Source organism: Myodes glareolus, chromosome 16 (genome assembly GCF_982192425.1).
Source record: "Myodes glareolus chromosome 16, mMyoGla1.1, whole genome shotgun sequence".
NCBI lineage: Eukaryota > Metazoa > Chordata > Mammalia > Rodentia > Cricetidae > Myodes > Myodes glareolus.
In genome coordinates, this window is record NC_142041.1 from 21,083,725 (window position 1) to 21,100,459 (window position 16,735).

Sequence of the window (16,735 nt, forward strand, 5' to 3'; positions counted from 1 at the left end):
TCTTAAGGAAACTTGGGCCAGTGAGGAAGCTGCTGGCAAAATGCTAAGCGCAGCGTTATGTGAACTGTAAAAGCCATTGAAGGTTCAACAACCCCTAGGAGCTAAAGATCATTCTTCTCCATTTCTATCAGCCAATATACTCTGCAGTCTGAAAGGTTCTAATTTCAATGACAGCACGGAAACACGAAAAATATTTACACCATGAGGTGAAGATTTATAAAAATAAAAACCTCTTCACCATCTTGTTTATTCATTGATCTATTTTGTTTTTTTGAGACAGGGTTTCTCTGTGTAACCCTGGCTGTCTTGGAACTCACTTTCTAGACCAGGCTGGCCTCAGACTCAGAGTTTCGTCTGCCTCTGCTTCCCAAGCGCTGGCATTAAAGGTGCGCACCACCACTGTCCGAATATTCATATATGAACCATGGAAGGAGAGACCAACCGCAAAAGGGCTAAAAAATACATTCCAGGATATGAACGTGGGAGGAACCAAAGTTACTTTAATACCCTCCTCCCAGCTGACATTTCTTTAAGAACTACACAAATAAACTGACTTATTTATTTAGAGACAAAGTGTCATTACATATCTCTGGCCAGTGTGGAACTTGTTGTCCTGGAACTCAAGAGATCTCCCTCCGCCTTCTGAGTGCTGGGATTAAACATCTGCATCACCACACCTATTGCTGAAAGGAAATTCTTAAGGTTTCACCCATGCTAAAAGTCCCATTCCCCGCCCCCCCCCAATTCATTTGTACAAGGTAGGAGGTGCTTGATTTTGTTAAGCTTATTCCCAAGAGTGGGGGCCTGACAGTGGGAAAAAAATGGAAAAAGTGGGGGGCAGAGATGAGGGTTTGGGGGGGAACATATCCTACAGCACCATTTGCTTAAGTATAGGAGTGAAGGCTCACTCAATAGATTTGCCATACGCCTTCCTAAATCAAGGGCATTCCCTTAGGCGGACAGAAAACACTCACCCTCAAGACCAGTACATAGAGGGCCAGCTGCACCAACGCACAGGCCCAAGGCTTCCTAAAGAACAAATGAAGGCCCCAGCAGAACCTTTGACGGAAGCTCCCTTTACAAGTCTCAGTTCCACCCTCCTTGTTTGTAAGCTGCCAAAAGCCCCGAGCCACGTCAGTCAGTCTGTCTGTTCGTTATCAAGTTGCCGGCACCACACCTACTAAAAAATGTATAAGCACCTGGCAGATGGGAGCAGCATCCTGCGCTTCTGAGGAGCACAAGGTTTCCATGTCTCCCGTTGTTCTGTTTTGCACGGTGGTAGAAGCTCATGGCTTCCATTCTTTCTGGACTCATTGGTAGTCTAGACCAGACGTTTTCCAGCCCCTATGTGGATGGTCGGGACTGTGACTGGGTCAAGTCTATAACGTGCGTGTGCTATTGCCTGGACAGAATGCTGCTATGCCCTCGCAGTGGCCCTGGGATATATGTGCTCTGATGAAAGTCTCCTCACATTACCAGATGAAGAAGCTAGGGTTACAAGAGGAAGGCCACACCACAGAATTCAAACAGACCTCTACTATGCTAAGCCAGTGGGGTTAAATTTCGCTTTGTGTCCCTTACCATGGCCAGGGCATCTACAAGTTCCACCTCCTCTACATAAAACAGAGAGAAAGCATGGGTTAGACATAAACTCCGTTAAAGACGCTGTTTGTAGCTGTTGGAAGTCACTGGAGAACAGCATCTCTGCATCGAGGATGTCTGTTGAATGAGGAACTTAATGCGAAGTCCTACTACATACACCCTGAGGACTCCCGAAACCGTTAGAAGAATGATTCTGCCTGACAAATGCGAGCCCAGACCCAGGCACCCGGTGGAGTCTATATAGCCTCACAAAATATATATTTGTCAACTCACAGCTACCATCCCAAGGCATCCTAGCTTATCTGAGTTTGTTTCCAGCACACACACAGCCTCGGGCTGTCTGATGTTCTCATTTCCCAACTCTCCGTAGACCAACGGCAAACAAAGTATTAAGGAAGGGCGAGGCAACCGGGGTGTTAGGGTGACTAATTCCTCCTTTGATTGCTAACAGGATGGCTTAAAAACCTTTAAAGGAATGGTGATCATTTGTGCCTGATACACAACACAGTAAGGTAACTTGTGGCACAGGGTTTGAGGAGGTAGAGGTGACAATCAGGACCCTCCAGGGGCTGTGACTATCATGAGCTCAGAGTTCCTGGATGAGGGTCCAGCATTGGCATTTGCTCCTGAAGCTTCACTTTGATCCACAATTTATGTTGGGGGGCGGTGTACATGATGTGTGTGTGTGTGTGTGTGTGTGTGGTAGGGGTAGTTGTTGTGGTGATCCTCTTGCACCAGCTTCCCAGACGCCGAGATTTCAGGTGCGAGCTACCACAACCAAGTGATTCTCATTGGTGGTGGAAAACATTCCCTCCATAAGATTTTCATCGGTGTTGCATGTCCTGATGCAGGAATGCTGACATTTAAAACTCCAGCTCACCCCTCACCCCGATCCCCCATTTTCTACATCTGTTGAGATTCAGTACGTAGATTGGAAATGGGTCTTGTCATTCACTGCCAGCCTGCCTGTCTGTAATCACACCCACAAATGACTTACGACAGATGCACGTAGACACATGTGAAAAAAATTCTTTATTAATTTCTCACATTTCATTACAAAATGTATGTTGCAAATAACTTGAATAACCTACTTGTGGTTTTTATTTTTATTTTATTTTTTTATTTTTCATTTTTTGTGTGTTTAAACCCTTGGCTTCAAGGAGTCAGGATCCCTCTTGTCCTTCATCAAGTTTCAGGAAACACTGATTATTGGAGTCAATAGGTTATCATTTTGCTATTTATTTTCTTCTCTCAAGCTCTGAAAAAAAATGTCCTCTGTATAAATTAAACAACAAAAAAATGTTGTAAATTCTATGTCATTACAGTCAACAGAAACAGAATGCATCCAAAAATGTGCGGCCACAAAATATCAGGTATATGTTTGGAAAAGGAAAAAAAATGACATTCTAGCCTTGTTAAAAGGATAATGGTCCCATATTTTTATTAACAGGTTAGCAAAACAAAATCCAATGGATTACAATATTTACATGTTATTTGAAAAATAAAGTAGTGATAAAAGCACGTCACAATTATTTTCTCTTTTTTTCTTTCGTTGTTTTGTCTGTTTGTTTTTTTGGTAATCATCGCAAACATCCAATCCAGGTATGAAACTGTTTAGTACATTGGAAATGAGGCCAATCAAAAACAAGTAAGGACACAAAAGAATCTTTGTCTAGATATTTCACACTTTCCCCCTTTTTTGCTTTCCATATGATGGCCCCCATCCCTAAAAAAAAAATTAAATTAACACCCTACAAATAAAAATTCTTAATAGCAAAAAAAAAAAAACAAACCCGAAAAATTAAAACAAAACAAAAACAAAAACATGCTTTTCAAGTAAGTACTTACTTCACAAGTTCGACAACTTTCCATGGATTTTCTTTGAAGCTATGTGGGACACCGTCATCCCAGTAGTCCCTCATCCCTTCTGGCCCGCCCCCCAACCCATCAACCCTTCCAAGTTAAAAAACAAAACAAAACAAAAAAAAACCAACAACAAAAACAAAAGAAGCAACATAGTAACCAAAGGACTTACATTCACCCATACACGTTCATCACACATGTGCACTTATGCACACACACACACACACACACACACACACACACACACACACCCCTAAAACCTAAGCTTCAAGAAAGCTCTTCTATACTGTTTGGAACGAAACCCCTTGTTCACAATGAGAACATCCTATAAATGCAGACTTACGTTTAGTCTAAGATGCTCTAGCCAAAAGAAAGGAAAGAAAAGAACGAAAGAAAGAAAGCAAGCTCATGTGGGGAAACAGAGCAGCTAGACGGAAAGAAGAAAGCCCTTCTTCAGGGTACCTGCAGGATAGGCCATCTCTTGCCCGTGCTCGTGAAAGGATGGCTCCCCCAAGAAACGAGAAAACCTCAGAATGCAGAAAGCAAACGAAACAGAGATCTCAAATCACACACGAAAACCAGCCCCAGTCGAACAGAGATTGTTGGTGTGAGACAGACGACGTGTTTGTTCAAGAAGAAGCGAGAGAGTGGGAGGACCTCTTTGTCTGGCCCAAGCGCTGCATAGCTGTGCCGGGAGGTTGGTTCTTTAAATTAAAAACAAAAGAAAAACAAAACAGCAACAACAACAACAAGGGACGTTGACCTCTTTGTATTAAAATTATAAAAATCCCTATGCACACACACCACACACACACACACACACACACACACACACACACACACAAAAATCCTCTACCGCTCCCTCGACCTCCAATGAGAACAACCAACAGACGCACACAGGACAACTCACATGGAAAAAGAACAACCGAATTTGTGCTGTGTTCGTAACACTCAGACCGAGAGGAAATAAACACGTGGCCAACGAAACCCCACAATCACCTTAAAATTAGTTCACACGAACCCTACCAAATTCTAAATGATAGCTGAGTACTAATAAACGGCTTACCTGGAGCACAGGGTGACAGTTCACACACACCTACCTAGCCATTAAAGTCTGTTTCTCTTTTTTTTTTTGTTTGTTTGTTTTGTTTTTTACTAAAATAATTAAAAAATCACAGTATTTTAAGAAATAAAACCCGCGTGGGGATTTTAAGCACAATTTGTGTTCCTTTCTTTAAAAGTCTTTCTCTTTCCCCTCCGTTCACCATCCTGTCCAGCAGTTCTCTCTACAGTTAACCACAAGGGTGACAGGTAGTACAGACAAACGCGGAGACTTCCCTTGGTTAAGTCTGAGGTACTAGGAAACAGGTGACTGTGTATGCTGGGCAGTTTTTTTTCTCTGTTCTGTAATTATTATTATTATTTTTTCTCCCAAAGCGGCTGCAGTTAGGTCTTGAAAAAAAGCTTAAGGTATTAAAACTAGAAAAACGCACTGAAAGTTGTGCGCCCACAAAGTTGTTCCCCTAGGAGAAGTCTTCTACTGTCCCCGAGCTTCGGTTTGCCACACGCTGTCTGAGAGGGTCACGGAGAGCGCCCGCCGTGCCCGTGGAAGGTACTTCCCAAACCGCAGCCGATGAAAAACTTCCGTGGTGAAGATCCGGGAAGAAGGATGTAGGGACGGGACGGGAGCCACATATTCCGATCGTTTAAATAACTTTAATTTACATACTCACTCACACAGCTACCAGTGCTTTGAAAATAGATCGTTCAGTCCTAAGAGCAGCTTTGTTTTCTCTTCTCTGTCCCCTCTCTTCTCAGCCCACGCCGGCCCTCCCACATTTTCATCATGGTTCAAGTAAGGTTTGATAAGAATTTCACCAAACTCTTATTCGTTTTTGGCCTCTGCATCCTCCAGGAGAGATTTGTCGGCAGCTACTACACAGATGGCTACGGTTTCGCTCTTTAGGGAAAAGTCTATTCCGATTGGCTCATCGTCTTCCTTCGCCTCTATGGAGGGCAGCTGCATGCTATCGTCTACCATCCCTTTCGTATGGACTTCGTCTCTGCTCACTTGGTTGGTGTCATGCAATGCCCTGGAAAAGCAAAACAAACAGCAAAAAACAGACATCAGCCAGATGCGGTGGCACGTGTCTCTCATTCCAACCCTTGCGTAGTGGAGTGGGAGTGGGAATGGGGGGAGCGAGGGGGGGCGGGGGGTGAGGTTCAGGAGCTGTGTCCAAGCTCTTGGATCATTCCCCGGGCATCACCATCTTTCTCTGTTTGGAGACAGGGCATTCTCGCTAGGTCAAATCTAGTAGGCTGGCTAGCTAGGACGCGCAAGGGATCCTTCTGGCTCTGCCTCCCCAGACCTGGCAAGCCATGCCCAGCTTTTGTTTGTGTTTGAGACAGGGTTTCTCTATTTAACAGACCTAACTGTCTTGGGACTCTCTTTGTAGACGAGGTTGGCCTCAAACTCAAGAGATTTGCCTGCCTCTGCGTCCCGATTAAAGGCGAGCGCCACCACTTTTAACCAGAATTCTGGGCATGGAGCTGAAGTTCTCAAGCATTTTATTAGCTGAGTGAACTCCCAGGCCCCTCATAGGTTTTTCCTAAGTAAACTAACAAAACTCATCCGTCCTTACTTCTCTGATCGTAAAAGCATAGGAATTCTATGGGTATATAACTAAGTTGCCAGGGATTTTCTTTTTGTATTGTAAACCTCTTTCTTTCTAACAATGTGGATCCCGAAAAATATTCCACCTTAGTATATTCTGATATCTCCTTCCCTGAGCTATAGCGGGGAAATAGCAAGAATTTCCTCACGTTAAAACCCATCAGCTGAACTCCGAAGTTTAGGTCCTGGCCAATAATGATTAAGGAGCAATTCTAGTACTAAAGATTAATCAGGTCTATTAATAAATCACCCAAACACACAAAAATCTAAAAACCTGCAGTGAGCACCTACATCTTGAGAAAAGAAATATTCTCAAAAGTCTGGACACCTTACAGGCATCTCACACAAACCAAAACTTACTTCTCTCTGTTTGGGGTGGTCTACGGATTCCTTGAAGAAAGAGCAATTTTACCTTCAAAGAGGTGAGCAGTCAGAACCTCATGGGAATGTTTTACCTCCTTTACCCGGGAAGTGGGTGGAATGGAGCTGGCTGCATCTCTGAGGTAAGTCGTGGGCATGATCAAGGCCATTCATAAAACGAGCAACACAGATCCAGATTCACATTCTTTCAGAGATGGGCAAACCAAGAGATACACTACCCTCGAGTCTGGGGGATTGCACCACCTAATTTGTGCCAGGGCGGATGTTTTAAAAAGTAACAGAGAAGGAGGAAGCTGGCCCCTCTGTCATTATGGCCTGTCCTCCATGCCTGTAAAGTGACATGGGTAGGCTGGTCTAGAACTCTCAGAGGAAGTCTGGCCTCCCTCCCAGGTCTCTTTCACTTGGGACACAGGTCTTCTCAGGGCCCCGACTTACATGCCGTGTCTTAACACGTGTCGTTCCCATTCAGAGCCCTGAGAGAACGCCCGTCCACAGAATTCACATGGAAATCGCTTCTCCGTGTTCACACCAGTCCCGCGGTCAGAAAATCTCATCAGCTCTGCCAACAGAGAGAAAGGGCCTGCGTGAGAACTGTGCGCTTCCGGAATCAACATTCGTGGGGAAACGGCTCCCGACTTACCTGGGAAGCTACCCTGTGGGCCGTCACCAGACTTCTCGCTATCTCTGGGTAACTCTGAGGCACGATGCTTGTATAGCTCTCAGGCATTGTCCTGAGTTCCAGGCACTTAAGCAATAGCTCCCATCATCAACAAACCTCCTGCCAGAAAAGGCTCTTGGGTCTCCTCTCGAATCCCATGTTATCTATTTTCTAATTAACCCATCCCTTCTGCACACTCTGGGTGAGGGCTCTGGCAGCTTAGCCGCTACACAGTGTCTCTCTGAATCAGGTTCCTATTTTCACCATGAAGGAAACAGACCACGGGAAGAGCCCAGCATGGTCATACAGTACAGACCACAGGGCTTTTTACTCAATCCCAAGTGAGTCTGAAGCTTTATAACTTGAGTTCAACATGTTCACAGGACAGTTAGAAGCCCTGCAAAGAACCTCGTGTGAACGGAGCCCTAGACCGTGTGACGTGGGTGGGGGTGGGGGCCTATATAAAAGCGTTGTCTAGTACAGAGAGATGGCTCAGTGGATTACTGTTGCTTGCCACCAGGCCTGCAGGATCTGAGTCTGCTCCCTGGAGCCCACATGGCGGGAGAAGAAAACCAGCAACTCTTGCAAGTATGACCGCCACAGATGCCACTCTCTCGCACGTGCCATAAACACATGAAACCATCAAAAAAGAAAAGAAAGCATGTCCCCAGTCAATGACGGATCCTGGTCCAGCTGCCCGGTAGTTATTCCTCAACCGGTGATAATCACAAATGCAGGGCCAGACAGACATTTCTGGACGGGTCTGGTGTACACATCAAATATTGACGCAGCTGTTTTGTGGATTTCCGTGATACTGGCACAAGTTAGGGGTCTGATAAACGTGGTCGTTTAGCTAATTGCTTTTAAGCCACACCCCCTGGCAAGCTCAAAGGTGAGGGCTCGCACGGCCTTTGTGCTGGCCTGTGTCCTAAGCCCCCATGTCTTACATTGGCCCACGGAGGGCCATGACCTCACATTGGTAAGCCATTCTGCAAAAAGGATGAAGTTTGTGGAAATGTGATCATCGTCATCTCTGTGGACCCCACAGACGAGATGTCACAGGAAGACATCTCCTGGCTGAAATGCCCCATAGCTCATGAAATCTTCAGGACACTAACTGGGGCTCTGCTCTTCACAAAAGGCTATGTGAACAAGGCCAGTTTTCACAAAAGACGAGACATCTTCTCACAAATTAAGAAGATCACCACACAAGCCATTAAAAATAATTGCACAGACCATCTTCCTTGATTCTTTTCACTGGAAATGAGACAGCACCATCTGCTCCGCGCATTAATTCCTTAGCAGGGATTATCTTGGGCAAGAAATCAACAAAATGCCTTCCTGACTCCTCCCAGTTGCATAATGAGAGGGGGCGGGGCGGGCAGCGTTCAGCTCGGGTTCTTTCAATTTCTTCATGCGTGGCTGCTCTCTGAAATTCCCTCTGAGCTTCCCAGGCCAATCTTGCTGTGTGTCTGTGTTGAGCGCACTCCCCAGTTCTCTTGTTTGGAAAGGAACTGGGTAGCAGGAAGGCCGTGGAGCCCCCAGCGGAAGGCATCTCTATGAAAGTCCAGATTACCCATGAGGAGAATGTTGCTAGCACTTGCTCCTTTGCCCTCAGGAAACATGAAGCCAGTCATCTATTGTCTCCAAGGGCACATGCTCAGCTTCATCCTCAAAGAAGAAGCCATTCTACCTGTCAGATCTTAAATCACTCGCCCTCAGCTTGAGAGCTGAGCTAATACCCCCTCCTGTACTCTGCCAGAAGCCAGGATGTCTGGCGAAAACACCCGAGGCTATTGTTGACTCTGTCTTCTTGGCAAGAATCTACTGAGGTGGTGGAAGATTGATTTTAGGTTGTTTCAAAGGGGATGGGAAAAAGGAAGCTGTTCTTACAAGGATGGGTGGCAGAGAAGGGATGGTTTTGGCTTGCAATTCCTAAGGCTCTAGGGTCAGTCCCCCAAACTAACTTGTTTACCCGAGAAGGACTTTTGCGTCATGTGGTTAGGTCTGTTGGACACAGACACAACACTTTCTAGTGAGAAGCAGAAGGCCCTGCCATTCTCTCTAGTTACATCTGGTCTCCTGCTGAGAGCCCAGTGAGCGAAGGGAGGCCGAGGCGGACCAGCCTGATTGCTACCCTACACATCTCACCATGCACTGTGCCCCCTCACGGCCTAGGCTTGTCTTTATCTATTTTGGGAGACATCACTGGGGAAACAGAGGACCCTGGAATGCTGATGACTTCAGAAATAGCGTGTGCTCAGCCTTAGACACGAGAAAGCCACGATACCCAATAAGAAATCTTTTATCGCCTAAAGAGGGACAGTAAGGTCACAGAGCATCAGGAAGAAAAAGGACCCTCTGTGCCCTCCGTCGGAACCATCCTTTCCCTCCCTCTCCCTGAGGACATTCAAAACAGTGCAGGGATGGTAAGCATTTGTTGTGAAGAACATATTTGTCAAAGGTTTTTTTTTTTTTTTTCTTAAAAGAAAAAGAGAGAGAGAGAGAGAGAGAAAGAAAGAAGGCATACTTCCGGGTTCACAAGCATTTCCTTGAGAAGAAATGGCGTGATCCACAGGTGAGGCAGTTTGGTTTGTATCGCCTCTCGGGCTGGCCACAGGCAAGCAGCTTGACCAGTGAGCACATTTTGACAGTCAGGCTCTGCTATCTTTGTAGGTTGGAGATTCAAAGGCCAAACTGGTTATTACAGTGAAAGGGCGTGGCTGAGAAACACACAGCAGAAGAGAAGGACCTACGAAAGACACCTGGCTCAGGCTGGCCAGATGTTCTGCCATGGGCCCTGAGAGTCTAGCCCCAGGGCCGATGCACCCCCAGCTTTTGTGGCTAGGTTCTCTTTAATAAAGAACATTCGATCACTTAAGGGTTGAAAATGTGTGCAGTGTAAGAGACCAGATTTGGAGTCAGAAGACTGTGGGATTCAACCCCGCTGGGTGTACAGTTTAGTTACCTACTATACTTTAGGTAGGTCATAAGTTTGTTAGACTTATTATTTATAGGTTCATGCCTTGGCTGTCCTGTCATTTAATCAATGTTTTTGGCAGTGATGGGGTGGTGTGAGAGGGTGGCCTCTCACACAATAGGCAAGTATTCTTATCTGTCAGTTACATCTCTAGCCCTTTCTTATCTTTATAATACCAAATAACCACAGAAGATCCCACCCCCCAAAAAAGCACAATAATCTAGATATTGTTGAAGTTGAAATCAGGCAGTGGTGGCACACACCCATAATCCCAGCACTCAGGAGGCAGAGTCAGGTGGACGGACCTCTGTGAGTTCAAGGCCAGCCTGGTCTACAGATAGAGTTCCAGGACAATTAGAGCTACGCAGAGAAAACATAAAAGGCGCCACATTCTGTGACTTTAGGATGATATTGCAAAACTAAGCTAATCAAAACAGCCTAAAATCAGCTTCATGGACCAACGGAGCAGAAGAGAGTCCAGAAGTGAATCCTGCATTTACAGCCATTGATTTATGAGAAGGTTGCCAGTATCACACAACGGAGGAAAAGACAGTCTTGTAAATGATCACGGGGACAATTGGGCATCCTAGGCAGAAGGAAGAAATAGATTCTGATCTCCCAGCAAGCAAAAGAAAAAAAAACCCCAAACTCAAAAGAAGTAAGAAGCCATGAAGCTATAAACACTGCTGGGAGGAAACAAGGAATCTCCATGACAGCCGTCTCAAGGTGGGTCTGAAGACGATTTTTCATGTTTTTTACATGACCCCCAAAGCACAAGTGAAAAAAGCAAAAAAAATATACAAATGGGAGCTAGATCAAGCTGAAAAGTTTCTGAGCCTTTAAAGGAGACATTGGCATGAAAAGGCGCCCACAGAGGGGAGGGGACATCTTCAGACTACACATCTGTCACAGAGTCAACATCCTAGACGTATACAGAATCCAAACAACTCAGCCAATACTTGAGTGAGGAATTTCCCCAATTAGAAAATAAACAAAGGTTTTGTACAAGCATTTCTCAGAAGATATGCAAAAGACATCAGCTGTAAAGGCATTCCACATCATGAACAAGAGGGAAGGCGAATTCAAACCGTAGGTACTGCTCCATAGCAGTTAAGAGTGTCTACTACCCAAAGAGGGAACGCTAACAAGTGTTGCTGAAGCTAAGAAAAGAACAACATTGTAGATCAGTAGCTAATTAGGAACAAAAATTAGGGTAGCCATTATGGACCATTCTGAGTTCCTCAGGAAGCTCAATACTGGCTTGACACACAAAGAAAACCAAGCGAGTCTACCAAAGAGAGGTCGGCACTCCGGCAGCAATCACAACAGCAGAGACACAGAATCCACCACCGAGGCCATTTGTGTGTGAAAGGAAACAGAAGAGATGACGCACGCACTCACTGGTGTGCCGTTTACACCGTTCTACTTTAAGACAGGGAATCCTGTCATCTGAGACCACACAGGTGAGGGCTGCACGTGAAAGGAAATAAACTACGCGCAAAGGCAAACCCTAAACGGTTTCACTCAATGTGAAATCTCGGTCAAACCTAGTGACGTGGACATTGCCAAAGCCCATGGGTGGGCAGCTGGGGACACATTGATCAAGACACCAAGTTTCATGGAGATAGGAAGAATGAGTTTTAGAGATCAATTTTATACCATGGTGTTTATAATTAATAATGCTACTGAAGTTTGAAATTGCTCCATTGATTAAGTTCTTACTTCCCAAGATAAGTACGTGAGAAAAATTATATTAACTAGCTCCATTTAGTCATTTCACAATGTAAGGCTATTTTAAAACACTTAAATATACAATATTGTTTGCTTGTCAACTAAAACCGAAGAAAATATCAGAGTTCAAAGTCTGAAGATTTTAAGTTAAAAAAAAATCTATATACTGTCCACCTTAGGAGACAAACATCACTAATATCACTGCCACCATCACTATTATTTGACAGTTGGTGATCTCACCAAGACATGAAGCCAAGTCCTATAGACAGGGGGCCATGATCTGACCGGGCGACTGAGGAAAACCCTTCATGCTTCACGAGACTAAAGAAACTATGCTCAGTAATGGCCATTAATATGATTTTCCCATCACTGCAATGGTCGTAGCTACATGCTTTTCCCTCATATTTACAGTATCCATGCATGAACTTTTTACTCAATCTTCAGTAACTCAAAGAACACATCCCTTACTTCCTTTGAATTTTGAGTATGTGTGCGGCTATGTGCACAGGGGTGCAGGTGCACACAGAGGCCAGAAGGAATCTGAGCCTGTAGAGCTGATTACAGGTGGTTGTGAGCTGCCAAAAATGAGTGCTGGGAACTGAACTTAGGTTCTTTCAAGAGTAGCAAGCATCCTTAGCTACTGAACCCTCCTCTTTCTAGCCTTCCATCCCTATCCCAACACACACGTAGGCACACACACACTTTCAGTCAGTCTGAGCATGCCCAGAGTGTTCCATGTCTAACCAGCAGATAAGGACAAGTTTTTAGATCTCTAAACGAGTTATCCATAACTAACACATTTTGGAATCTTTTTTATCGCAGAATAATGGCAGAATGGCAGGGGTTGGAAAAATAGCTCAAAACTCCCACAAAACCTCTGCTGGTGTGTTCTGCATGTGCACGGAAGGACGAGAGACACTGTCTGTCCCTCTTGACAGAGTGGAAAGAGAGCCCCAAGGGAGTTAAGAGAAAGGCCCTGCAGGGGAACATGGAGAGAGTTCAAGTTCATTGCAGCCTCTCACTATGACCCTAGCAGCAATCATTCTAAAGGAGTGTGCAATTCCAAGTTCACTCCCGCTCCTCGACAGCCCTACAGCATCATTCAGCTTGCTCTTCGCTTATCTTCATTTTGTAGGTTCCTCCGAACTAGGTTTCCTTGCTGGGAGCCATATTTTTTTTTTCCCTCCAGCAAACATATATCTATAATTAGGAAGAACATCTCTATTTTCCTTGGAGTGTCTATAGCTGGTAATAGTTTGTAAAGACAGGGCCCCTGATGGTGCCGAAGCCAGTCTGTTCTGCTACTTAACCAAGAAGGATCGTTCCTTCTGTTCTTCCTGCACAGCCTCCTGCCTCCCTTCTGTCTCGTCGAGGACGCTCTGGGTGCCATCTGGGACGCAGAGGGCAGGGTGAGACTAACCTCTGTCTTCAGCCTTGCTGCTCACTTCGTCGTCCTTGTCTTCGTCGTCGCTGCTGGAACTCTCCATCTTCTCCTTCATCTGCTCCAGCTGATCCAAGTTAACCCGTCCAACCAGCTCGAAGTTCCGGCTGACCTGAAAAAGGCCCAAGCAGATGATGGAACAATGAACCAGACTGCACGGGCTCTCTCAGCGGGGAGATCATTCCAGCAGGAGTTCCCCCTATGTCTGTGTGTTTGCATCCGAGACCAAACAAACTAGGAGACTAGATCTGTCCCCGACTCCCCATTCCACAGGGAACATCACTGAACCTTCTTATCAAACTTGTGAGACACGGGTACCGAAAACAAAGCCCAAGGCATCACAAAACCTATAGTGCTGAGTCAACGCTGAGTTAAAAAAGACGAGTATCTTCAGCTCCCCAAGCTTTCAATAGCTCTGCCTATAAAGATGCTCTTAGAGGTACTCTGACTACCAGCAATGAGAATCAGAACTTTCTTCCACACCCCTGTCAACCACACTTCTAGGCTGTTCCAGCCAGAACCACAAGCCTTCTGACTCTTAACTTTATCGACTCTTAGCCTCTATTGGAGACCATACTATTGCTACTAGTTTAGCTATGTGTTTGGAACTGACCACAGCCTATTTATGAGACTAGGATTACCTGAAAAACAGAACAAAAAACTCACAGCTAACTAACCTTAAGAGCTCATTCAGTGTGTTAACTATGGGGCTGATGAGACAGTTCAGTGGGAAAAGGATTTACTGCTCAAGGGTGAGGACCTTTATGAGTTCTGGTTCCCAGCACCACATAAAAGCCCGGAAGAGAAGTTCCAGGTTCAGGAACAGACCCATCTCAAAACGAAGTGGAGAACATGTACACACACAGTGGGTAATTTTTGTTTACCTAAAATGTAGTTAGGATAATGGGGGAACCTAAGCTTTCTTCAAAGTATCGCTCAAAGGAAGCAATAATCCCAACTATAAAATCTAGAGAGCTCTGGTTACCAGGCCAACAGGAGCACAAAATTTGCCTTCGCTGTTCCTCTCATCTGAACTTCGGCAGCTGCACACACCAAGCTGTTAGGGTGGACAGGTGAGGCCGCTAGGACAAGCCAGAGATCACGGCTCTGGATGAGGTGCGTGCTGCTGTCCCCTGTGGAAGGCCAGGGAGCAGGATGCCAAGACAAACGCGATTCGGTTCCTGCCTCAGAAGCTCACAGTACGGCTGTCGAATGACGGCAGACATCAATAATTAGGTAGGCCGATTCCACAGCTGCCGTGGTAGACAGCGCAATGAGGGCACAGGAGAGGAAAGAGGGCTCACAAGACAGTTCAAAATATTCTCTGCGGCCAGGCTGGGACAAAGATTTGCTGAGCATCACCAATTCCATATGCCTGGCAGATGGGCTCGTCATCATTTGCTGTGGCAAATGTGAGAGAACCCGACTCAGAGGACTGGGGCCAACTCGGTGCTGAGAGAAGACTTAACACTGCCCTGGCAACTTTGGATAGAAGACTGGAACATCTGAGGGGAGGCAGCAGGCTCGTTCAGGGTGGTTTGCTTGTCTACCTAGGAAAATGGGATCCATGAAACCAGTGGATTTTGCTCTCTCCTTGCCAGGCCTGGGGTTCCTCTTTGCAGCCCCCGGTTCTCACGAAGCTCATGGTACCAGAAGGAGATCTGTCATTAAACCAAATGTTCTTTTATCCCTCTTCCTTTCCAGGGATTTCTGACGAACTACGCTTGTGTGTTTTCCTCCCTAGGAAACTGTTCACGTTTTGGATTCTGCACAATTTTGAAACAGTATGTGGCTTTTCCACGATAGACGTTCATCCCAGGACAACCCGGGATTTATCTGTTTTGAAGATGTCTGTAATCTTTGCAAGGCAATTAAGACTTAAAACTATATATTTTTTTTTTGCTATGTAATGAGAAGATTTTCTAAAATTAAAGAAAAATCTTTATAGTTTTATTCTAACATTTAAAACCCCCAAACTAGCCATCTAAATGCTAATCTAAACACAGAAGAAAGAAACCTTTCTCCTGCCCTGCTTAGCCCCACCATCTCTCTTGTCTGGATCACCATTTCAAAATTGGTTCGGCAGCATCCTCTCTCCCCTCTTCCTGTATCTATTCCCTGGTGTGGTCACAGCCATCGTTAAGGAAATGCTAGGAGGCTAGGGAGACAACTAAGTCGGTAAGAGCTTCCTATACAAGAGTAGGGAACAAAGTTTGGATCCCCCAGGACCCACATAAAAAGTTGTATGGGACGGTGCGCTTTTCAGTCCTAGACTTTGGATAGGCGAGCCCCAGAATTGTTGAGAGTTCCCATGTTGAGAGTGATTGAGGAAGACACTCAGAGGCCTCTGGGCTCCAAACACGCATATACAAAAGCCCCATACACAAACACACACACACACACACACACACGCACGCACGCACGCACGCACGCACGCATGCACGCGCTACTGGCTTGGAAAATATCAATCTTCACCCTGAGGACAAAATCCATTGGGTGCGGGGGCTGTGGTTTACGCACCTTCTCCAAGCAACCCTTGTTCCCATCACCTCAACTCACTGAGCTTCCCAGCACATTCCTATTCCTAAGCCTGCACTCCTGAACTTGTTGCATCCCTCACACACAATGACACAGACCCCCAGCCTCATCCCTTCCCCAGGGAAGCCTTCCTGCCATTGCTCCTGCATTAACTGTGCTGGTTCTCCCTGTCACAGCACCCATCCTGGCTCACCTCCTACCAGATGCCCTATTCCCTAAATAATCCCCCTGCCCTGCCTCTCCCCGACCGAGCTGCAAACCCCGAGGATAGATTTTTCTGTCCTCCCTGAGCCAGTAGTGTCTACATTGAGTGGGTATTACTCGTATTGCCTGGCTACTGGCTATCTTCATTTTAACAAGTCTCCAATGTCTTCTGCCCTGTGTGACAGTGCTCTGGGAGTGAATGGCATCTTTAGTCACCTTACCGTATTTCATCAAGAGGATATGACCTTCCATTCACCTATGTATTTATCTGGGGTTATGTTATTCCTGGCTCTCACTCTACAGGAGCAATAAACCTTATTGTACAGAAGCCTTTCTTTCATATTAAGTTTTCATTTCATAGCTGAAATTTCCAGATGTGAAGGTAAAGGGTCCGAGTCAAAGGGGGTAGACTTGATTAAGGCTCCAGAGTGTTGCTCAGTTAGCTTCTGAGAAGATTAAAGGTCCTCCCTGGACCTGGTGACAGGTGAGTAACTTGCTAATGTCTCAATGATGCAGAGGAGGATGAACTGTGGGGAGTTCACCCTCCACCCCTCAGGACCAGAAGCAACCCTATTCCCATCCTATTTCCATAAAAGGTGACAGACAATGAAGGGAGAATGGGGAAGGCCTAGAAGCTTCATGTTTAGAACGTGGGTCCTTCCC

The 16,735-nt window shown here is 45.7% G+C and overlaps 1 protein-coding gene across 6 annotated transcripts in view; it reads right to left on the reverse strand.

Annotated features, from left to right (window-relative positions):
• Nucleotides 1-2,613: 2,613 nt before the first annotated feature.
• Nucleotides 2,614-16,735, reverse strand: part of Znf462 (zinc finger protein 462) — a 135,056-nt gene continuing 120,934 nt past the window's right edge. For all 6 annotated transcript variants that reach the window (XM_087897119.1, XM_087897120.1, XM_087897121.1 and 3 more), the window contains exons 11-13: nt 13,310-13,442; nt 6,956-7,079; nt 2,614-5,558 (exon numbers count right to left, since the gene is read on the reverse strand). In XM_087897119.1, coding sequence (XP_087753245.1) covers nt 5,351-5,558; nt 6,956-7,079; nt 13,310-13,442 — 465 coding nt within the window. In that variant the 3' untranslated portion in view covers nt 2,614-5,350. The remainder of the gene's footprint in view (nt 5,559-6,955; nt 7,080-13,309; nt 13,443-16,735) is intronic.